At 45.8% G+C, this 24668-nt stretch overlaps 1 protein-coding gene across 6 annotated transcripts in view; it reads right to left on the bottom strand.

Moving 5' to 3' along the window:
* The window catches only part of hmcn1 (hemicentin 1), a 701874-nt gene that overhangs the window by 312416 nt on the left and 364790 nt on the right, over positions 1-24668 (bottom strand). For all 6 annotated transcript variants that reach the window (XR_013579326.1, XR_013579325.1, XM_078561403.1 and 3 more), the window contains exons 25-29: positions 23602-23697; positions 15746-15937; positions 3244-3374; positions 1144-1291; positions 178-304 (exon numbers count right to left, since the gene is read on the bottom strand). Coding sequence is in view for 4 of the 6 variants with exons in the window: in XM_078561403.1 (XP_078417529.1) it covers positions 178-304; positions 1144-1291; positions 3244-3374; positions 15746-15937; positions 23602-23697 (694 nt within the window). In the remaining 2 variants the exon portion in view is untranslated. The remainder of the gene's footprint in view (positions 1-177; positions 305-1143; positions 1292-3243; positions 3375-15745; positions 15938-23601; positions 23698-24668) is intronic.

Here is a 24668-nt window from a genome sequence, read left to right on the forward strand (position 1 = left end):
TATTTCTGAAAATTTTCAGCCAACAGGAGAAAGGAAGTTCAATTTTTCTTACCAGGCGAGACTGATGAAGTAAGTCTTAGGATTTGATATGTGTATGGTTTTGGACCAGCAGTAAGACAACTGGGATTAAAGACCCTCTGGGTGCTGCTTGTGGCCATGGCAAGAAAAGATGCTTACCTGTTGTCTTTGTACCACTGAATGTTAGGAAAGGGAATGCCTTTGACCTTGCACTCCAGCGTTGTTTCCCGATTCAGAATCACCGAGACTTCACTTGCACTGCCAGCACCCATTATACTGGGAGGGACTTGGGAAGGAAGGAAAAATGAAGAAACAACAAAGCAGAATGCATTTAAATGGTTTGAACAAAGCGCCTGAGAGATGGTTAGTTTTTAAAATGTAATTAGAGAAACCTAAGTGAAGGGGCACAACAGGACATTGCTGAAGTTGAAAAAGGTAGAGCAAAAGATGAAAAAAAAATCAAGCATGTGATTAAGTATGATGAAGTTAAGGGTCTTAACATTTGACAGATTGTAGGAGGATGGGACATCTGAGGGAGGTTCAACAGTTTTTGAGTCCTCCGAAAGGAAGAATTAGAGTAGGGAGGAAGTGCAATGTATTTACCATTATCAATGGCTTTATTGAAACAGAGGGGCAAATGTTGAGGAGTGACCAAGGAGTCGAGGGTTACAATACAGAATATTAAAATTGATGGAGGAATTAAAAAATAGAGATAGTGTAAAATTGTGCTTTTATAGACCAAAAGAGCATTGACCACTTGTAACCTCCCTCAGTTGCTTCAACCTAGTTCTCCAATAAGATATCCTTGGCATAATTTAAGCACCTCATTAAAAAATGAGCTGAGACTGTAAATGTGTAGAACTGTGCAACTGTATAAAGCCCTCAAAGCATGCATTTACAAGTGTCATGTGATCAATAACATACCCTATACAGTTTTTAAATTGTTCCATGAATGAAAATATGTAAAGTTTTGCGCAGCACAATTTGAAAAATAAAATCGCTCATCATCAGTTCAGATGGAGTATGTGTATTGAAAAAGCATCTGAATTATATAATATATAATGCTGGTTGTAGACAGAGAGAGGTTCAATAACTATTATTTTATTTTGTTTTAAATCAGCTCACCTAGCACTTCCACATTGAAGTTCTTCTCTGCAGTTCCAGCAATGTTGATTGTCCGACAAGTGTATTTCCCTGTGTCACCAGTCGCAGCCTTGTACACTTTTAGTGTTTTTCCTGCATTCAATATCTGTACAACGCTGCTGCCCCCAACCTGGTGGACACATTATTTTGTAAAGGTATTTTACCATGAAGAGTTTGATATTTAGATATTTTTTCAGGCGACATTACCTTGAAATAATTTTTAAGCCGCATATATATCTATTCTGCACAGTTTCTGGCACATGGTACTTCTAACCTTAAGCTAGTCTATGCAAGGTGAACAATTCACTCATATCTAGCTCTAAATATTGTTTGAGGTTATAGGAATTGTAGATGTCTCAGTACCAACCTGTATACATTGTACATTTCGCTGCCCGGCCGCTCACCCTACGTATTATGGGGGTAAGCAGGAAAGTGGTGGGCTGGACAACCGTCCTATTTTACGTGCAACCTGCCAAAAACACACCTGAGCAGGGGTGCATGAAATTATTGCCAGCAATTATTGCCAATCCCCAGTTTCCTTTGAGAAGGTGGTGGTGATGTGATGACACTCAAAAAAAGGGTTACCTTAAATTGAGTTTGTGATTCAGAGGTTGGAGCTTGGGCCTTCTGCACATGCGTCGGCTGGAGGACGACCGCACATGCGTAATTTGTGCCTTTTATGCTTTTGGGCCGGGAACCGGCCCTGTGCACACACGCAGTTCGTTTCTGTACATCTTTAGATCAGGAACCAGCCCTGCACAAATGCACAGAAGAAAATGAGGCAAAGGAATGAAACGGTGCAAAACTGCAGGTCATGTGACCTGGAGCTGGAGCATCATTCGAGGGAAGGTGTCCCAGGAGCAGGACTCGGGAGGGGGACAGGGAGAAGGTCCCAAACCAAGAAAAAGATCCCAAACCAGAGAACGAACAGAAAGAGGTCCCAGAAGAAGGTTCAAGAAAGAGGTCTCAGAAGAAGGTTCAAGAAAGAGGTCTCAGAAGACAGTCGCATGTAAGGGACAAGGATAGAGATCAGAAACAGATCCTGTTAAGAAAAGTTGAGAGAAAGGAGCAGAAAAATAGGCTCTGAATTAAAGAGAGAGAGCTGTGGGGAACAGACTTGAAGCAAAGTGGGCTCAAGAGAAGCCTGTAGATCCGTGGAGGTGGCTGAAGGTTAGTGACTCCTTACTGCAGGCCTTTTGGAGCAGTGATGTTCTGCTTGGCATGGCCAAAGATCTGACAGTGTGCTCAGAAGATGAAGCTCGAGTGTACTCAGAGATCCAGGCGAAAGGAATCTCGTCGGAAGGCGAGACTGAAACCCTGGAGATGGATCCTGGTTGAAGCCGTCCAAGTAGGAGCGACATTTGGAGAAAATTCCAAGGCATGTTCTCCAAACAAGGAGATTGGAAATCCTTGTGAAAAAGACAGAGTTTCAGTGAGACCAATTGACTCACAGTGTAGCAAGCGTCTGGGTGGGTTGTTGAGAAATCCATAGAAATTACTTGGGTTGCATCTGTCATTTACTTTGGAGTGTGTTGCATCTGACCACAGTTTGCCTGTTAATCCACATGCACTGCATACTTAACCTGAAAATTAGTGTATAAAATAGATATGGTAAATTGTTTTATTTTTCTGAATTTTGATGTGTCTGTAAAGATGGGGTGAAGGAATAGTAAATATTTAAATCATATTCTTGTGTTTGTACTGAGATCTTTCCAATCTTTTTATCTGGTGTAATGTAGTTAATTTTTTCTTGTTTAATAAATATTTTATTCCTTTTGTTAAAAGTTCACTAGCAGACTCCTGTAAATTTGTTCAGTAACTTTCCTCTATGGTTTCAAATAAAAAGTTAGGATCTATCAAGCCAGGTTTCACTCTGGGATTTGACTTATCCAGTAGTAAAATCAGCTTGGATCATAACAGTGGGCAATATTATCTATTGCACTATAATTCTAATTTTAATACAGGAATCCTAATTTCCTTAGAGTGCTCGACATGCTTAGAATGCTTAGAATTGCCTTTATGTTTTAAATATTTTGACAATCCTCTAATCTTCCCACAACAATAAGGATTGACAGCACATACAAGTATTCCATCTTTGTACCAAGAGATGATGGGAACAGGGTGACCAGACACATCACAGAAGAGGCTGATGAGTTGGTTCAAGACCACTGATATGTTGGCTGGCTTTTCATTATCCCTGATTTCAGGAGGAACTGGAAAAAGAAACAAATTGCACAAATTAAGAACACTCTTCTTGGTAAAATGTGAACAAATTTCAAAACATCTTATACATAATTATGTAACTAAATATCGCTTATCAGCAAGTTGTGCAAAATTTCTCAGTAACAGTGCTTGCTAAAGCTGAAGCAAATTTGTTACATTGAATTAATATTTATTATTTAGAATATATTATAATGGTACTGTACCAAGTTATATTACAGTTAAACTGTAATAAGCAAACAAAGCCTTTCAATGCTTGCAAAGCTTCTTCCTGCTCTGATTTATTCATATATGTCATAGTTTGGCACTCACAGTTGTAATTTTTAAAGCATTTGTTTGGCTGGAAAATTAGCCTTTTTCAGTCAATTAAAATTCTTTTTTGGGAAGTTGCTTCTGCTTCCAGGATGTACAGTGGGAACCAAGAGGGAGAAGAAGCAAATTAAACAAGTAAGGAAAGAGCAAATTTGCTCTTCATACCCTCAGGATATTTCAAAGTGCTTCATGGCCAATTAAATGTCTTTTGTAAACTTGGCAGCAAGTTTTCACGCACACATCCCAAAAATAGCAGTGAGATAAATGAACTTATGATTTGCTTTACTAATATTGGTTGAAGGATAAATATGGTCAAGATACTGGGAGAACTCCCTTGCTCTTCCTCAAACAGTGTCATGGGATCTTTTAGATCCATCTAAACAGGCAGATTGGGCTTTGGTTTAACGCTTTGTCTGAAAGATAACACCTCTGACAGTGTCGTATTCCTTAAATTCTGTGTCCAAGATGTTTAGCATTTGAACCCATAACTCTGACTTAGAAGCAAGAGAACTACCACTGAGCCAATTTATCTGCCCCAATATTTGCACACAGGGGCCAGCATACAGGAGGATAAGACACAAAATTCATCTACCCAGCTAATGTGAATGATTTTGGCTCTATGGTAGGCATCCAACACTGATCTCTCCTCCTCAAAGCTGCCAGTGAGCTCTGCACATAGAACTGGCAGCGACAGAAGGTCTGGGCTGCAGACCACGTGGTGCAGGCAGTCTCTTAAAGGGAAGTTGTACAATAAGATTCCTGCAATGGGAATTCTTGCAAACTGAACACCAGGACAGTCAGAGAGATCCAGGCTGCTGGATGCAGTAGTGGGGACAGTGGTGCAGCAGGTGAGCAGGAGGAGAGCTATCATAGTCCTGCTGGGGGCCAGGAGACCCTAAATGATCGCCCTCACTAAGGGGTGGAGAAGGTCAACTCCTGCAGTCTGGATCTGAATGCCTAGCAACAGTGCCACAAGAAGTCTCACGCAGATAGTCAACATCAGTGAATGAATCTTCTCATGACACAAGCCTCTCATGCTGCTCAATGAACCACATTTCCATACTCACTCAGCACAGTCCCAGGCATTCAGGGCTGACACCTAATACCCAGATACTTCACCTCACCCCTATACACCTGCCAATGCTGCCATCCACATACCCACCTCTCGTTGCCTCCATTCAACAATGGCAGGCACATCACCCAAACACAAGTGCTGTTGAAGGGTCATGAGGACTCGAAATGTCAACTTTGTTCTTCTCCGCCGATGCTGCCAGACCTGCTGAGTTTTTCCAGGTATTTCTGTTCTTGTTTCACAAGTGCTACATGACCTCTCTCTTGCAGAACAAGATAACTCAAAATAGAAGGAGCAAAGGAGAGCAGAGCTGGCATGGAACAAGTATGCCTGCATTTCCTGAGGTCTACTCAGGAGACTTTATATTTACTGACTCCATCGCTCTCCCTGGCTACAGCCTGAAATTAAGCCAGTCTGTTCACAGTCTTGTTGTCATATTTGGTCCTGTGGAGCCTCTGACCTCATATTTGTGCCATCTCTAAGACCACCTTTATCCATCTCTGTGACATCATTTAACTTCACCCCTGTCTCAGCTGATCTGTTGCTGAAACCCTCATCCAAGCCTTCGTTACTTACTGACTTGACTATCCCAATGCATTCATGACTGGTCTTCCATGTCCTACCCTCCATAAACTTGAGGTCATCAAAAATGCTGCTGTCCATGTCTTAACTTGTAGTAATTAATTTCCCCTATCATCCCTGTACTTGCTGATCTTCATTGGATCCCAGTCAAGCAACATCTTGATTTTAAAATTCTCATCCTTGTTTTCAAATCCCTCCATGGTCTTGCCCCTCCCTATCTCTGTAGCCTTTTCCAAACTCACAATCCTTGCGCATTCCCAATTATAATTGTTCCAGCATTGGTGGCCATGTCTTCAGTTGCCTCGGCCTCAAGCTCTGGATTCCCTCCCTACACATTTCTGCCTCCCCACCTCACTTTCCTCCTTTAATTCACTTCTTAAAACCTAGCACAAAGGAAGGTGGTTGTGGTTGTTGGAGGTCAGTCATCTCAGCTCCAGGACATCACTGCAGGAGTTCCTCAGGGTAGTGCCCTAGGCCCAACCATCTTCAGCTGCTTCATCAATAACCCTCCTTCCATCATAAGCTCAGAAGTGGGGATGTTCACTGATGATTGCACAATGTTTAGCACCATTCACGACTCCTCAGATACTGAAGTAGTCCATGTCCAAATGCAGCAAAAACTGGTCAATATCCAGGCTTGGGCTGACAAGTGACAAGTAACATTCGTGCCACACAAGTGTCAGGCAATGGCCATCTTGAACAGGAGAGAATCCAACAATCGCCCTTTGATGTTCAATGGTATTACCATCACTGAATCCCCCATTATCAACATCCTGGGGGTTACCATTGACCAGAAACTGAACTGGGCTAGCCATATAAATACTGTGGTTACAAGAGCAGGTCAGAGGCTAGGAATCATGCGACGAGTAACTCACCTCCTGACTCCCCAAAGCCTGTCTACCATCTACAAGGCACAAGTCAGGGGTGTGATGGAATACTCCCCACTTGCCTGGATGAGTGAAACTCCCACAACACTCAAGAAGGTGGACACCATCCTGGACAAAACAGCTCACTTGATTGGCACCACATCCAGAAACATTTACTCCCTCCACCACCGACGCACAGAGGCAAGCAGTGTGAACTATCTACAAGATGCATTGCAGGAATTCACCAAGGCTCCTTAGACAGCACCTTCCAAACCCTTGACCACTACCACCTAGAAGTCAAGGGCAGCAGATAGGCGGGAACACCACCACCTGGAGGTTCCCCTCCAAGTAACTCACCATCCTGACTTGGAAATATATCACCATTCCTTCACTGTTGCTGGGTCAAAATCCTGGAACTCCCTTTCTAACAGCATTGTGGGTGTACCTACACCACATGGACTGCAGCGGTTCAAGAAGGCAGCTCACCGCTACCTTCTTAAGGGCAACTAGGAATGGGCAATATATGCTGTCCCTGCCAGCGAAGCCCACATCCCGTGAATGAATTTTAAAAAATCTCTTTGACTAAGTTTTTGGTCACCTGACCTAATATTTCCTTGGTTTATTTAATTAAAAATGAACTCCTGTCACGTCCAAGGGCCAAATTGAGATAAGTTTTACAATCAATCATTCCAAGTAAAATATAAAAATACAAAAATGATAGAAAGAAGAGTAAAATAACATACTGATCATTAATTAGGATCTTTACGTTATCAGGGTTCAAAGATTAACAGACATTAGAATTTGTTTATCGTGTGTATGAGATAGGGAATTGGACTGTTCTTAAATCTTGTTGTTTTATATCTTAGTTCAGTTAGTTTTGAGTTCCATAACTGGTAACCACTGTGATATTTCTCTGCGGGTAACAATTAGTGAAGTTTGGAGTTCAGCAGCGAATCTCGCAAAAGAACGGCAGAGTTGATCATGCCTCTTCTCGAGTGTCTCCAGATCGTGTAAAGCATCTGAGTAACTATGGTAATTAGGGCCAAGAATGCTTTGCAAGCCCTTTTCTGAACACTTTCAAAGGCTTTATATTGCTTCTTTGTGAATCCACTCAACCACACAGGTGTTCCGTATTTCAGATGGCTCTCTATCAGCATCATGATGTCAGCTGCCACAGGGACTGCAGCATCCGATATCATTGAGAACAGTGAAGATGATGGCATCTTCCTTCGTTATGCCCCTTCTCAAACCTTAGCTCATCCTCATCTAGCTATCTGGCATGATAAGCAAGCTGCTGATGGTGTGAACATGGACTTCGTGCTTCCCACACCACCACCCATTTTACACTAACAAAACACTAACCTTCCCCTTTTGAGTTCCTGCTTTTAGACACCCAATAACTGCCACCTCCCCAGCTGTGGGATTCCCAGGGAGGAGAAAATAGAGCAACAGGACAGAAGTGACAAAGAGGCCCCATCACTTGATATGACATAGCCACCAGCTCAGACACTGGAATTGCACCTACCTTGAAGACTAGAATAGAGTTGGGATCAGCTCAGGGTGAGTCACCAGGCATGAATGGGCTGCAACCAGGTTAAAGGTAAAGAGTGATTCGCTTGCCAGCTTAAAAGAGGGCAACATGGCAGACGAATACTGCTGCAGAAAACCCAGAGGAGGACTTCAATGGGGAAGCATACAGGGAAGCTTTCAATGGACATACACACCAAGATGCAGGGTGCATTGGTTGACCTGCCAGACTGCCTCCTGTCAGTGTCAAGGAGTATGGAGGAACCTGGCTCCAACTTTTCTTTCATTCTTTCACGGGGTGTGGGTGCCAGCTAGGCCAGCATTTATTGCCCATCCTGAATTACTCTTGAGAAGGTGGTGGTGAGCGGCCTATTTGAATTGCTGCAATCCATGTGTTGTTGGAACAGCCACAGTGTTGTTAGGAAGGGAGTTCCAGGATTTTGACCCAGCAACAGTGAAGTTTCAAGTCAGGGTGGTGTATGGCTTGGAGGGGAACTTACATATGGTGGTGTTCCCATGCATTTGTTGCCCTTATCCTTCTAGGTGATAGAGGATGTGGGTTAGCAAGGAGCTGTCGAAGGAGCTTAGGTGAGTTCCTGCAGTGCACCTTGTAGATGATACACACTGCTGCCACTTTGAGTGGTGGTGGAGGGAGTAAAAGTTTAAGGTGCTGGATGGGGTGCCAATCAAGTTGGCTGCTTTGTCCTGGATCATGTTGAGCTTCTTGAGTGTTGTGCTGCAATAATCCAGGCAAGTGGAGAGTTTCCATCACACTCCTTGAGCCTTGTAGATGGTGGGCAGGCTTCGGGGAGTCAAGAGGTGAATTACTCCCATAGAACCATAGAACACTACAGCACAGAAAACAGGCCATTCAGCCCTTCTAGTCTGTGCCGAAATATTATTCCGCTAATCCTATTGACCTGCACCCAGTCCATAACCCTCCAGACCTCTCCCATCCATGTATCTATCCAATTTATTCTTAAAACTTAAGAGCCCGCATTTACGTCAGATGGCAGCTCGTTCCACACTCTCACCACTCTCTGAGTGAAGAAGTTCCCCATAATGTTCCCCCTAAACCTTTCCCCTTTCACCCTAAAGCCATGTCCTCTCGTGTTTATCTCTCCTAATCTGTGGAAAGAGCCTACTCGCACTTACTCTGTCTATACCCCTCATAATTTTGTAAACCTCTATCAAATCTCCCCTCATCCTTCTACGCTCCAAGGAATAAAGTCCTAACCTGTTTAATCTTTCCCTGTAACTCAACTCCTTAAGACCCGGCAACATCCTAGTAAATCTTCTCTGCACTCTTTCAATCTTACTGATATCCTTCCTGTAGTTAGGAATTCCCAACAGAATTCCCAGCCCCTGACCTGCTCTTGTAGTCATAGTGCTTATATGGCTGGTCCAGTTCAGGTTCTGGTCAATGGTAACCCCCAGGATGTTGATAGTTTGGGATTCAGCTATGGTAATGCGGCTGAATGTCAAGGAGAGATGGTTAGATTTTCTCTTGTTGGGGATGGTCATTACCTGACACTTGTGTGGCACGAATGTTACTTGCCGTTTTATCAGCCCAAGCCTCGATATTGTCCAGGTCTTGCTGCATTTGGACATGGACTGCTTCAGTACCTGAGGAATTGCGAATGGTGCTGAACATTGTGCAATCATCAGCGAACATCTCCACTTCTGACCTTATGATGGAGAAAAAAATCATTGATGATGCAACTGAAGATGGTTGGGCCTAGGACACTATCCTGAGGAGCTCCTGCAGTGATATCCTTGGATTGAGATGATTGACCTTTGACAACCACAACCATCTTCCTTTGTGCTCGGTATGACTCCAATCAATGGAGAGTTTTCCCCTGATTGCCATTGAGTTCAGTTTTGCTAGGGCTCCCTGATGCCACACTTGGTCAAATGTTGCCTTGATGTCAAGGGCAGTCGCTCTCACCTCACCCCTGGAGTTCAACTCTTTTCTCTATTTTTGCACCAAGGTTGTAATGAGGTCAGGAGCTGAGTACCCCTGGTGGAACTCAAGCTGAGCAACGGTGAGCTGGTTATTGCTAAGTAAGTGCCATTTGATAGCACTGTCTTCCATCACTTTGCTGATGATTGAGAGTAAACTGATGGGACGGTAATTGGCCGGGTTAGATTTGTCCTGCTCTTTGTGTACAGGACATACCTGGGCAATTTTCCACACTGGTAGATACCAGTGTTGTACCATACTGGGGTACAGCTAGTTCTAGAGCACAAGTCTTCAGTACTTTTGCCGGAATGTTGTCAGGCCCCGTAGCCTTTGCAGTATTCAGTGCCTTCAGCTGCTTCTTGATATCATGTGGAGTGAATCAAATTGGCTAAAGATTGGCATCTGTGATGTTGGAGACCTTAGGTGGAGGCCGATGGATCATCCACTCGGTGCCTCTGGCTGCAGATGGTCGCAAATGCTTCAGCCTTGTCTTTTGCACTGATGTGCTGAGATCCTCCTTCTTTGAGGATGGGGATATTTGTGGAACCTCCTCCTCCTGTTAGTTGTTTGATTGTCCATCACCATTCACGACTGGACTACAGAGTGCAGATCAGGTCAATTGGTTATGGGATTGCTTAGCTCTGTCTATTGCATACTGCTTCCTGTGCTAGTGGGGTACCACAGGGATCAGTACTCAGGCCCCAGCTGTTCACAATATATATCAATGATTTGGATGTGGGGACCAAATGTAACATTTCCCAGTTCGCGGATGACACAAAGCTGGGTGGGCATGTGTGTTGTGAGGAAGATGAAATTGGCTTCAACAAGGTTTGGACAGACTTAGTGAGTGGGCAAGAACATGGCAGATGGAATATAATGTGGAAATATGTGAGCTTATCCACTTTGGAGGAGGAACAGATGCGCAGAGTATTTCTTAAATGGTAAGAGATTAGAAGGTGTAGATGTACAAAAGAACCTGGGTATCCTCGTCAATATGTCCCTGAAGGATAACATGCAGGTGCAGCAGGGAAATTAGGAAAACTAATGGTGTGTTGGCCTTTATCGCAAGAGGTTTGAGTACAGGAGTAGCAAAGTCTTACTTCAATTGTATAGAGCCTTGGTTAGACTGCGCCTAGAGTATTGTGTGCAGCTTTGATCCCCTTCCCTTAGAGGATATTATTGCCATAGAGGGCGTGCAACAAAGGTTCACCAGAGATAAAAACAAAAAGCTAAAAGCTACTGCGGATGCTGGAAATCCAAAACAAAAACAGAATTACCTGGAAAAACTCAGCAGGTCTGGCAGCATCGGTGGAGAAGAAATCAGTTGACGTTTCGAGTCCTCACGACCCTTCGGCAGAACTGAGTATAGTTAGGAGAGAGGTGAAATATAAGCTCAACAAGTCTGTCGCCTCAACAAGAAACTTTTTCTCTTTCTCTCAAGTGCTAAGGAACGCAAGCTCCAACAACTCATCGACACCAACACCCATCTGGGACCCTCCACCCCTGCTTGTCCCTCCGTCCCCACCCCATCTTCCAATCCCAGCCCCAGCCGCGTATTCACTATACCCCCTGACCTTCCCCTCTCCGATGCTGAACGTTCAGTGCTCAGCAAAGGATTTAGCTTCATACCCTTACGCCCTCATCTCAATGAACTTCGGGCTCGGCATGATGCTGAACTCTTCTTCCGCCGTCTTCGTCTCCGTGCTCACTTCTTTGGGCAGGAGTCCTCTCCCCGTTCAACGGATCCTTTTACCCACCTCCAATATTCTCCCTCCACCTGGACCCCTCCCTCTGGATTCTTACCTTCTCTTGATCTTTTCATTGAGAACTGTCGGTGTGACATTAGCCGTCTCAATTTCTCTGCTCCTCTCACCCATTCTAATCTGTCTCTCTCTGAACTTACTGCACTCCGTTCTCTCAGGTCCAACCCCAACATTGTCATCAAACCCACTGACAAGGGTGGTACTGTTGTTGTCTGGCGCACTGACCTCTACCTCGCGGAGGCTGAGCGTCAACTCGCAGACACTTCCTCCTACCTCTCCCTGGACCATGACCCCACCACAGAACATTAAGCCATTGTTTCCAGGACTGTCACTGACCTCATCTCCTCTGGAGATCTTCCTCCCACAGCTTCCAACTTGACAGTCGCCCAACCTCGGACGGCCCGCTTCTACCTCCTACCCAAAATCCACAAACAGAACTGTCCTGGCAGACTGATCGTGTCAGCCTGTTCCTGCCCCACGGAACTCATTTCTCGTTATCTTGACTCCCTTCTCTCTCCCCTTGTCCAGTCCCTTCCCACCTACATCCGTGATTCCTCTGACACCTTACGTCACATCAACAATTTCCAGTTCCCTGGCCCCAACCGCTTCCTCTTCACCATGGATGTCCAATCCCTCTACACCTCCATCCCCCACCAGGATGGTCTGAGGGCCCTTAGCTTCTTCCTTGAACAGAGGCCCGAACAATCCCCATCCACCACTACTCTCCTCCGTCTGGCTGAACTTGTTCTCACACTGAACAATTTCTCCTTTAACTCCTCTCACTTCCTCCAAATAAAAGGTGTGGCTACGGGTACCCGCATGGGCCCCAGCTATGCCTGTCTCTTTATGGGGTATGTGGAACATTCCTTGTTCCAGTCCTACTCCGGCCCCCTCCCACAACTCTTTCTCCGGTACATCGATGATTACTTCGGTGCTGCTTCATGCTCTCATCGGGACCTGGAAAAATTTATTAATTTTGCTTCCAATCTCCACCCCTCCATCATTTTCACATGGTCCGTCTCTGACACTTCTCTTCCCTTCCTTGACCTCTCAGGCTCAATTTCTGATGATAGACTGTCCACCAATATCCATTACAAGCCTACCGACTCCCACAGCTACCTCGACTACAGCTCCTCACACCCCGCTTCCTGTAAGGACTCCATCCCATTCTCTCAGTTCCTTCGCCTCCGTCGCATCTGTTCTGATGACGCTACCTTCAAAAACAGCTCCTCTGACATGTCCTCCTTCTTCCTTAACCGAGGTTTTCCACCCACGGTCGTTGACAGGGCCCTCAACCGTGTCCGGCCCATATCCCGCGCATCCGCCCTCACGCCTTCTCCTCCTTCCCAGAAACATGATAGGGTCCCCCTTGTCCTCACTTATCACCCCACCAGCCTCCGCATTCAAAGGATCATCCTCCACCATTTCCGTCAACTCCAGCATGATGCCACCACCAAACACATCTTCCCTTCACCCCCCCGGCGGCATTCCGTAGGGATCGTTCCCTCCGGGACACCCTGGTCCACTCCTCCATCACCCCCTACTCCTCAACCCCCACCTATGGCACCTCCCCATGCCCACGCAGAAGATGCAACACCTGCCCCTTCACTTCCTCTCTCCTCACCGTCCAAGGGCCCAAACACTCCTTTCAAGTGAAGCAGCATTTCACTTGCATTTCCCCTAACTTAGTCTACTGCATTCGTTGCTCCCAATGCGGTCTCCTCTACATTGGAGAGACCAAATGCAAACTGGGCCACCGCTTTGCAGAACACCTGCGGTCTGTCCGCAAGAAAGACCCAAACCTCCCTGTCGCTTGCCATTTTAACACTCCACCCTGTTCTCTTGCCCACATGTCTGTCCTTGGCTTGCTGCATTGTTCCAGTGAAGCCCAACGCAAACTGGAGGAACAGCACCTCATCTTCCGACTAGGCACTTTACAGCCTTCCAAGCAGCTTATATTTCACCTCTCTCTTAACTATACTCAGTTCTGCCGAAGGGTCGTGAGGACTCGAAACGTCAACTGATTTCTTCTCCACCGATGCTGCCAGACCTGCTGAGTTTTTCCAGGTAATTCTGTTTTTGTAAAGGTTCACCAGAGTTGTTCCTGGGATGGTGGAACTGTCCTATCAAGAGAGATTGGGGAAACTGGGCCTGCATTCTCTAGAATTTCAAAGAATGAGAGGTGATCTCACTGAAACCTACAAAATACTTAAAAGGGATAGACAGGGTAGATGCAGGTAAGATGTTTCCCCTGGTTGGGGAGTCTAGAACTAGGGGACATAATTTCAAAATAAGAGGGAAGCCACTTAGGAATGAGATGAGGAATTTTTTTTTTACTCAGAGGGTTGTGAATCTTTGGAATTTTCTACCCCAGAGGTCTGTGGGAGGTCAGTCATTGGTTTTGCTTAAAGTAGAGATTGACAGATTTCTAAATGCCAATGACATAAAGGGATATGGGGATAGTGTGGGGAAAAAGGCATTGAAGTGGATGATCAGCCATGGTCATATTGAATGGTAGAGCAGGCTCAATGGGCTGAAAGGCCTACTCCTGTGTTCCTATGTTCCTTCCACCATTTGACATGCAAGTAGTCCTGTGTTGTAACTTCACCAGGTCGACACCTCATTTTTAGGTATTCCTGGTGCTGCTCCTGGCGCTGCTCCTGGCATGCCCTCCTGCACTCTTCTTTGAACTAGGGTTGATCCTCTGGCTTGATGTTAGTGGTCGAGTGGGGATATGCTGGGCCATGTGGATACATATTGTGGTTGAATACAATTCTCTGCTGCTGATGGCCCACAGCACTTCATGGAATCCCAGTTTTGAGTTGCTAGATCTGTTTGATATTTATCCCATTTAGCACAGTGGTAGTGACATACAATACGATGAAGGGTATCCTCAATGAGAAGGCGGGATTTCTTTTTCACAGGGACTGTATGGTGGTCAGTCCTACCAATACTGTCATGGACAGATGCATCTGTGACAGGTAGATGGTGAGTATGAGGTCAAGTAGGTTTTTCATCAATTGCCATAGACCCAGTCTACCAGCTATGTCCTTTAGGACTCAGCCAGCTGAGTCAGTAGTAGTACTACTGATCCACTGTTGGTGATGGATATTGAAGTCCCCCACCCAGAGTACCTTCTATGCCCTTGCCACCCTCAGTGCTAGTTCTAATTGGTGTTCAACATGGAGGAGTACTGATTTATCAGCTGAGAGAGACATTGGTGGTAATCAGCAGGAGGTTTCTTTGCCCATGTTTGACCTGAGGCCATGAAATTTCATGGTGTCCAGAGTCAATGTTGAGAACTCCCAGGGCAACGCCCTCCTGATTGTATACCACTGTGCTGCCACCTCTAATGGGTCTATCCTGCCAGCAGAACAGGACATACCCAGGGACGATGATGGTGTGTCTGGGACATTGTCTGTAAGGTATGATTCGAGTGTATGACTATGTCAGGCTATTGCAAGACTAGTCTGTGGGACAGCTCTCCCATTTTTAACACAAGCCCCAAGATGTTAACAAAGAGGACTTCACAGGGTCGACAGGACTGGGTGTGCCATTGTCGTTTCTGGTGACTAGGTCAATGCCAGGTGGCATGGCTGGTTTCATTCCTTTACAACATTTCTGTAGCAGTTTGATACAACTGAGTGGCTTGCAAGGCATTAAGAGTCAACCACATTGTTGCGGGCCTGGAGTCACATGTAAGCCAGCCCAAGTAAGGACAGCAAATTTCCTTTCCTGAAGGAAATCCTTCCTTAAAGGGCATTACTGAACCAGATGGGTTTTTACGACAATCAACAATGGTTTCATGGCCACCATTACTGAGTGTCAGAACCTGCGTCCAAATTTTGAATCCTGGTAGCACATCAGCCAGTTGAGCTGTGTGATGTCAACATAGGACTAATTCAACATGTTTGGGCACACACAGAGGATACAGCTGCATGCACCCATATCCCTGAAGAATACCACGTGGGCCATGAAGATTGTGGCCACTGGTGTAGCCTGCTCTTACAAAACCCAGGGGTAGGCCTTTATAGCACCGTTAGATTCGACGCTATGAGATTGAATTTCATGCCATAAGATTTTAAAGTTGTGTTAAAGACTAGAAAGGATGAGTTGGATGGAAAGTAAAGTAAAACTAAATGGGTTTCAGTTAAACACCCATAACAATTATGAATTTTTAAAAGAAATCTGTGTTCTTTACAAGTAAGGTTTTAGACTCTTTGGGTTGGATAAGGTTAACATTTTGTTTATAATGGTTTGTAATCTTACAGATACCTACCATGGACCTTGAGCTGATATTTTCTTTCTGTTGTTCCAGCCTCATTGACTGCCACACAGACATACTCTCCATTGTCATGTGGTGAAACAGTATCAATAAGCAGGGTCCCATCATCCAAAATGGAAACATCTGGCTCGCTCCCAGTCAACTCTCTTCCATTACGTAGCCACTTAATTACAGGTTTTGGGATACCTAATAATAGAAAATTATAACTTGCTTGATTAAAAAAACTTTCTTTAAAAATTCTTGTGAATTAAATTGCCAAGAGCACAAATTTAAAGAAAGCTTGGTAGTTATCCTGGAATAATCATTATGGGCAAATTGATGATGCCTGCACTGTGCAATTGCATCTGATGTTACATCAAGCTGGTACTGGAGAGAAGGAAACATTAATGCCAATGTGATGCAGCGACTCCCTGTCCCACAAAGGTTTTTCATGGAGGGAATTTTACAATTTTTTTTTTTACAGGCTATTGGTAAGGTGGTCAAACATCTTTCATGATAATTATAGCAAGATTTTAAAGTGTATTGTGATGGCCAAAAGAGAGCAGGATTTCAACTTCAAATATTTCAATTGTTATACTTTGATTATCTCCAAATTCTAAAAATTGTTATCTAACCACATTAGGCTTTTAATAGGACTGTACAAGATCAGCATTTCTAGCGTCAAGGTACATTACAAATTACAGGCCACTACTAAACATATGCATTCAGGGTGTGACGCAGTTCAGTACACATTTGTGATATTAGTCACTGATGGGGTTGAGGTGATTTCTTGGCAGAGGGATGTAAGAGCAATGAGATTGGAACTGGAGGCTTATTGAAAGTGGAAATTGGGTGATGGGCAGTCCCAGGCCCTGGTGGCGTCAGGCCGGGGGGGGTCACAATATGGTGAGAAAGCCAAAAATAGGGTTTTTCGCACAGCGGGATCATCCAATGGAGTCCACCAGGGCAGAACACCAACCCTGCTGGAGGCCGGCGTGAACCTGATTTGTATCCTGCTAATGGGAAGCAATGTAAGGCCTGACTGGAATCGGTCCCCCATGCCAGATTTACTGCTATGCCGGTGGAAAAACACGTCTTCCCATAACCCGTCAGAACAAGTGTGATGTGGAAGGAGTTGGGACTTGCTGTTAGGGCTTTGCTCAGATTGCGGACCACCCGAAAAGCAGAAGATCCTGGAGCCCTACAGCTACCGGACCCTGGAGGAACAAGTGCATCGCATGCTGGGTGGATTCTCATGGACATGGCTCCGACACGAAGCAGCTCATGGAAGGTGAGAGGTCTCCGTTGATAGCTCGGTGTCCTTCGAACCTCACAGTCTTGGCCATGGGCTGCTACAGATGATCGGCTGGGGGGGGGGGGGGGGGGGGGGGGGGGGGCGCGGTTGGAGGGATAGGTGAGGAGGGGTGGGGAGAGGAAGGTCCAGCTGTGAGTGGGACAGGAAGGTGTACTGGGATGGTGGGAGGAGGGGGTCTGCGAGCGGGAGAGGAAGGTCTAGATGTGACTGCGGGACGAAAGTGTACCAGTGAGGTGAGGTTGTTGTGGGGGGAATTAAGGTGTTGGGGGATGAGGGAATACAGGAGAAGGAGGGTGTAATGGGGAGAATGTGGCATGGGGGAGGTAGGTATAAGGGGGGAGGTAGGTATAAGGGGGGAGGTAGGTGTAAAGTGGAAGGTGGGCATAAGGGAGGGGTTCAGAAGGGGGAAGGAGTTCAGAGGGGTAGAGGAATTCCAAGGGGGGAAGGAGTTCACGGGGGAAGGAGTTCGGAGGGAGAAAGGAGTTCGGAGGGAGAAAGGAGTTCGGAGGGAGAAAGGAGTTCGGAGGGGGGAAGGAATTCAGAGGGGGTTGGTGTCTGGGAAGGGGAGGGGCAAGATGTGTCAGGTGCGGAGGTAAGTGTCAAGGGGGAGGAAGATGTCTGAGAGGGAGGAGGAGGTAAGGGGGGAAGAGGGATAAGGGGGGGGGGGATGTCCAGGTGAACATGCAAGGGAGGGGTTTGTGGAGTCAATGACTGCCTCCTGGGGTGCGAACCAAGGGTGGGTGTGGTAGGAAGGAATGGCGAGTGTGAGAGGGGGCAAAGGGAGCCAGCAGGATGGGAGGGTAAGTTGGTAGCGGTGGAAGGGATGGTGAGGGTGCTTGGTGGGGACTAGGAGGCATACATGGACCCTGGGAGTGGGAAAGAGGAAGTCGGGGAGGTCAATGTGGATCGGAGTTGGAATCTCAGGAAGTTAGGGACCATACATGTTCACCTGGACATCCTGGAAAGACAAAAGTTTGGGTTGGTAGGTGACAGTGGAGAGGTGGAAGGTGATGCCGGGGGGGTCAACAGTAATGAGGGGAAAGGACATGAGTGACTGGGGAAGGGGAAAGGATGGAGGAGCTGATCAAAAACTTGACTTCGAACATCGTTGTTGAAATCGAAAGTAAGCGGAGCTGCATGGGAGTACGATCAGTGGGTAGGTGGAGATTCAGGTCAGCTCAAATGGACAACTGAAAGAGAACCCCAGCAAGCAGCATTGAAAATGTTCAGGACATTGAGATGAGTGTGATGGAGGAAGGTTACATGTGCATGGGAGTGTGCTTCCACAAGGCTCTGAAAGGCCCTGCCGCACACACACTTCTCCCTCCAGAATCACTCATGGTCAAGTGCCTGCAGCTAAACTGCTAGTGAGGAGGGGGGGATACAGTGGGAGCAACTCAGGAGGCCTGTCAATTCAGCTGAAAGACAACATTACACATTATTCGGTGAAAGTGAATATATTTTCAGATTATAAAATGACAAAATGTGTTCACCAGTACAACAAGTTGTGATCAGAATTTCCTAACTTTTCTAGGCCTACCACTTCTTCTAGGTGCTGCCCTGACATCTGCAGCAGGGGTGGAGACACCCAGTGCAATGGTTGGCCCTGTTGCCTCTGATGACTTAGATGTGCTGAATGTCTTCGATGTCTGGAGAGCTGAGGCCTGAGGTCCCGACTTGCTTTGGCTGTCCTCCTCTGGGCCAACTGCTCCCTCTGCGGTGACAGAGGACGAGATTGAGGGTGTCACAGGCAAAGGGGACACAGAGGAAGCAGACAGCCTCTTAGATTTCTGAGTGGATGACTCAGGGGTGTCAAGCTGCCGTTCCTCCTCCCTTTGGGTGTCCCAGGGCCCCAGCCTGACTCCGTGAGGGAAAGGGGCACTAGAGGGATGTCGAGGTGCCCCATTTCCCTCTCGTGTTGTCACTGCAGAAACTCACCCACGGCTACCGCGATGGAGTGCAGGTCTGTGTGCATCTCCCTGGCATCCACCATCTTTCCCATGGAGACCTCCATGTGTGCACATGTGGGCACCAGGTCAACAGAGGGCAGAAGGATGCACTCATCTGACTCGCATGCCACTCGGTTGAAGGCTTCCAACAGGTCTGTGTGATGTTCCCCCGCTTTCTGCTGACTCTCCATGATGAGTTGGAAGGCCGATTCCAGAGGCTTGTCTTCTGACTTGGACCTCACAGATATCTCTTCCCCAGAAGTCCCCTGAGTGCCAGGGAGCTTGACTGTACCTGCCTCCTCATGCTGTGGATAGGTTTCTGTGCGGAGACCACCAGATTGTGAACCCGAGCCTGCTCTAGATCCAGGTCCCACCGAGGTATGTGTCTCTAGTGGAGGGTGTGTGTAGGCACTGTGACGAGTCATCCAGGCTGCTTATTTCCATTTCTTCAATGGAGGAGGTGTCCGCTTGGCTGGAGATAAGGACCTGGGTGGAGCTGAGGGACTAGCTGGCAGAGGGCATTGGTTACTTGGCAGACCTCCCTGTGAACCAAAGTAGAGCTAATTAGTGCCTGGCAGCAGTGTCAAAAACAGGAGAGAGAGCACTCACAGTTGTGTTGAGAGAGGGATGATGTGATGCAGGATCCTTACCTAGATGTTCGCCACTGACCTCACCGTCGCCACAGGCAGGGTCCACGTCCTCACCAGTCAGCGCGTTGGCACACTCCTCAAAGCGAATGGAGCCATGGATGGGATAAGGATGTGAGCACCAGAGGATATGAGCCCGATGGAGATGTGAGGGTGTATGTGAGAGTTAGTGGTGTTGTCCGTTGAGGTGTGAGATCTCTGTGGATGCGTGATGGGTTTGTGAGCGTGTGAGTTGAGAGTGATGATATGGTTGACTTACCCTGGCTGAACGAATGAGAGCATTCATCCTCTTCCTGCAGTGGGCGGCTGACCTCCTTTATGCTCCGGTGGTGTTGACTGCTGCTGCCACCGCCTCCCATGCTAGATTGGTGACTCTGGTGGACCTCCTGCGGCCAGAGCAGGGGTAGAGGACATCGCTGCGGCCTTCCACTGCATCCAGCAGATGCCCTTGAGAGGCATCACTAAATTTGGAGGCTGCTGTCTTCTTTGCTTTCAGGGCCATCTGTCACCTGGAGCAGTTCTGGTCTGTAGCCAGGAAGTAGGCATGGGATCTGGTGCACTTCAAATATGGCAGCAGAGTGAGGAAGCACTGAGGTCATGGCGGGGCAGGCAAATCCTATCCTGACTGCCAGTGATCTGGAGTGTTTCCCATGAATGCCCTATTAATGAGGCGGGACACACCGGCAATGGGACGATACGGTGTAAAATCCGCCTTTGCGGCTGGTGGGCAAAACAACTTTTTTCCTGCCCGCTACTGCACTTTGTGCAAATCTGGGACGATTTTGGCCCCAGTGTGAGTTTAGCAGGGAAGACATTTAACAAAGTGGGCTTATAGTTATATAGATATTGTCCCTATTTCCTGAATTTTCTTGGTAAGTTTACTTTTGCACTCTGGTATCAGCACTATATTGCATTCCTCGCTATATTTCAACTGGTTAATATGCTCAAAGATTAATTTTTTTGAACACCTAATATATTTAAAATTATTGTTTAGATCAAACATTCATTTACAGAATTTTTAATCAATTTTTACCTTGTTATATCCTTCCAACCTTGCCTTTGTAAAAGCTTCAATTCATTGGGTACCTTCTGGCTCCTGCGAATTCCTGGTTGCATACTCCAGGATTCCTCCAGGTGATGAGGTAACATGGTGACTGGGATTGGCCAGTGTCAAAATGAGCAAATGGATTCACACACAATTTGCCTAGCACCATCATTGGCTCTGAATCCACTGCAGGATTGATGCTGACCACAATTGACATTGCATCCAACACAGTAAGCAAAACACCAATACTCAGGAAATAAATAGGCAAAGAATGTTGAGTCACGGTAACCTTATTGCTCTATGTGTTCTCCTTCAGTTAGGAGGGCAGGGCATTATGGATGCTGGAATTTTCATAGGTAGATTATGATCAGTGGAGTACCTCTTTGATTCCTTTGAAAAGGCAGCACCCTATCACAGCTAGGTGTTACAATCTTGTAACTACCACTGTCTTACAAATGACAGGAGATTTCACAGAATCACAGAATTGTTACAGCTCTGAAGGAGGCCATTCAGCCCATCGTCTCTGCATCAGTCCTCCGAATGTGTAACTTAGTGCCATTCTTCCAACTCCATAACTCTGAACATTTTTCCTTTTCAAATAACAGTCTAATTTCCTTTTGAATGCCTTGATTGAACCTACCTCTACCACACCCTCAGGCAGTGCATTGCAGACCTTAACCACTCACTGCAGGAAAACATTTTTTCTCATGTTGCTTTTGCTTCTTTTACAAATTACTTTAAATCTAAGCCCTCTCGTTCTTGATCCTTTCATAAGTGGGAACAGTTTCTCCCCATCTACTCAGTCCAGACTCCTCAAGATTCTGAATACCTCCATCGAATCTCCTCTCAGCATTCTTTTCTCCAAGGAAAACAATCCTAACTTCTCCAATCTATCTTCATAACTTAAGCTCTTCATCCCATTCTCGTGAATCTTTTCTGTACTCTCTCCAATGCCTTCACATCTTTCCTAAAGTGTGGCGCTCAGAACTGGAAGCAATAATCAAGCTGAGACTAAACTAGGTTTGAAATCGTGCCTGACAAAGAGTTTTTCTCAATACTGTTTGTTTATAGGAATGGCTAGATCTTAGTTCTATTAATCAATTATTCATTTGGTAAAAGCTGATATCACTGCTTAGCGTAACTGAACCATGAGTCAATTTTTTAAAAATGTTTGATTTTGTTTACATATAAAGTTCATTCACAAGCTGATTTGTGTGGTGTCCCCCATGCTGGTAAGGATGGTCCCACAGCAGATGTGAAACACATCTGTTAAAGATCAGCTGCAGTTATTGCTGTCAATTCTTTGAAATATTTTTGAGCTGATAGTTAAATGGTCAGTGTATGTTCAGGGACCACAGATTGCAGCCCATTAAAAGCTATAGTTTTGCCTGAATTACTGATCTCCACTGGTCCAGTAGCTGGTGAAGTATGATGTTGTTAGGACATTTATGAACCATGCTTCCTTTAGAAAAAAAATACTTGAAACTGAGCTAACAACCTGTACCCCTAAGAAAAATTCCCAATATTCTTCCAGGGCAATTAACCAATCATGTTACTCAAGAATTATATTACATACTATTCTCCATGATTTCAACCAAATAATGAGTTTTAACATGTCTCAAGGTATTATATGAAATAGTGTACATGACAGATACCATGATAGAATATGAAATGTAGTATATAGTATATCCAAGGTCATAATATGAAACATTATTCATGTCATTTCTCAGAGTGCAATACAAGACACAGTACAAAACATATCCCAGGGTATAACTTGAAACAATATAAAAACTGCACATGCCATCACCCCAGATATACGGTGAAACTTGAATTATACACAATATAATTATTTACAATTTCAAATGTTCACTCAACTTTTTTTGAGTAAACTTGTGCAAGCTGTCAACTTATTGCACAGCCCACTAATGTTTCTTTTATATACCTTTGTAATAGTTATATTTAATCACTTATTTTTAGTGAATAAAAGAAAACCACGGGTGGAATTTAATGCCCTCCCCCGAAGCTAATTTTGTAGGGGCGGAGGGCATTTAATTGGCCCGCCGCCTTCCCATCTCTGCCCTGATTAAGTTTGTGTCGGTAAGGCCCGTGGACAGCCTTTCCACGCCACCACCAACTGAAGCTCTTAAGTGGGCAATTAATGCCCACATAAAGGCCACATCCTACTGCCGCTGATATTCACCCAGCAGTGGGTGGTGGACTCGCTATGCGGGAAGCCCAAAAATCAAATCCTGTCAGGGTTGCTTGCATGCTCCCAGGAGGAGGGGTGAGGGGGGTCTCCTTGTTCAAAGGCACTCAGAGCCTGATTGCGGGACCCAGCATCTGGCAGGGAGGGACCCCCCCCCCACTCCTCCCTCGCGATCTCCACCCCGCCATTACTCATGTAATCCAGCAGCAGCCACTGCCATCCTGGCAGCACTGCCCAGCAATGCACAGCAGCTGGCCTTTGATTGGCCGGCAGCTCTTGGGGATGGGGGCAGGATTTCCGCCCTCAGGGTGCTTGATCGCTGGAAAGGCCCAGGACTGTCCTGTTAAGTGCCTGGTTGACAATTTATGAGGGCCTTTCCCACAGGAAGTAAGGTGGGGCTCTCGCCAGCTCTCCAGCGGCGGGCGAGACCCCTGTCATCTCCATTAAATACCGCCCAATATTTCTTTGGTTATTTTTGCAGTACTGTCTTCATGCCTATTGCTAGGACCACTGAACTATATGTGTAAAGTCAAAGCTTGGGTAATTATCATCGAACTTCCATTATCCATGAGGTATACTCTCTAACACTCTGGGTATTGGGAAATGTGAAATTTAGCACAAACTATCTACCAGTGTATAACCAAAATACAATACATAGTATGGCCCAAAGGATTATCAAGTGCAATATACATGTACTTTCCAGACTTACCTTTAGCTGGACAGGGGAATGCTATACGCTGGTTTGCCACTCTCTCTTGGAAAGGATTATTGTATGGAGGTCCTGGGTCTTCAACAGTAGGAGGTTCTGTAAATATAATAGAATATCAATAATCCACTAAAGCCATTAAGTGAAATAGGCATGGACTTGAGCTTGTCTGACCCACAACTGGTTTATCCATCCATCACCACATCAAACATTATTGAGCCTGACCCTCTTGTAAAATCACCCACTACTTTTAGAACAATCTGGAATGCAAAAATAACCCCGCCCTTTTTTCCCTCTACCAAATGTATCCTCTCCCTTGCTCCCTCGTCTCCAACAATAAGTGTAAGGAACTCATGGACTTCTTTATCACTAAGACCACAGGCAACTTATGCTGCTACTTCCCCCACACTTACTTTTGCACATAATCAAATCTTTCCCCCATTGCTCCACCCTGCTGGAACCCAGAACTTGGTCTTCCTGTAATTTCTTTCTTTTCACTTCTCATAAACTCTGAGTTCATCTTGTCCATGAGGTCCATCTTCTGCTCTCTTAATCATATTCCCACTGTTGAGCACCCAACTTCCCTTCCTAGACTTCACACTGTATATTTTTATAAAATATATATGAATATGTTCATTGCTATTTCTAAATGTTACAACTGAACAAAGATCTTTAAAATGGCCGAACCTATGTCTGCCTGTAACCCCCGAACTGAAAGGATCTACTTAGCACTTTTGGGAAAACTCGCACCACGTTATCTCTGAACAGCCACTAACAACCACCCATGGACTGTACAGCCCAACTTCAAAGAGCTATTCAAAGGCCTTCTGCATTTAATAACGCAAGCTGGCCAGGAGGAAATGGATCGTCTATCGTCTGCTAAGACATAGACTCCGCAACCTTCTTTTCAATTCCTAATGGCTAAGACATTTAACAGTCTTTGGAATCCAGATGATGGATACCCATCTTTTGTCAAAGACTTGGTGGAGAGGTGGGAGTCATGTGACATGGGCCTTTGGCTTGTGGAACAAGTAATATTGCCTTGCTGAACTGCATAGGTCAGTCTGCAG

This window comes from Cetorhinus maximus, chromosome 17, assembly GCF_964194155.1.
Source record: "Cetorhinus maximus chromosome 17, sCetMax3.hap1.1, whole genome shotgun sequence".
NCBI lineage: Eukaryota > Metazoa > Chordata > Chondrichthyes > Lamniformes > Cetorhinidae > Cetorhinus > Cetorhinus maximus.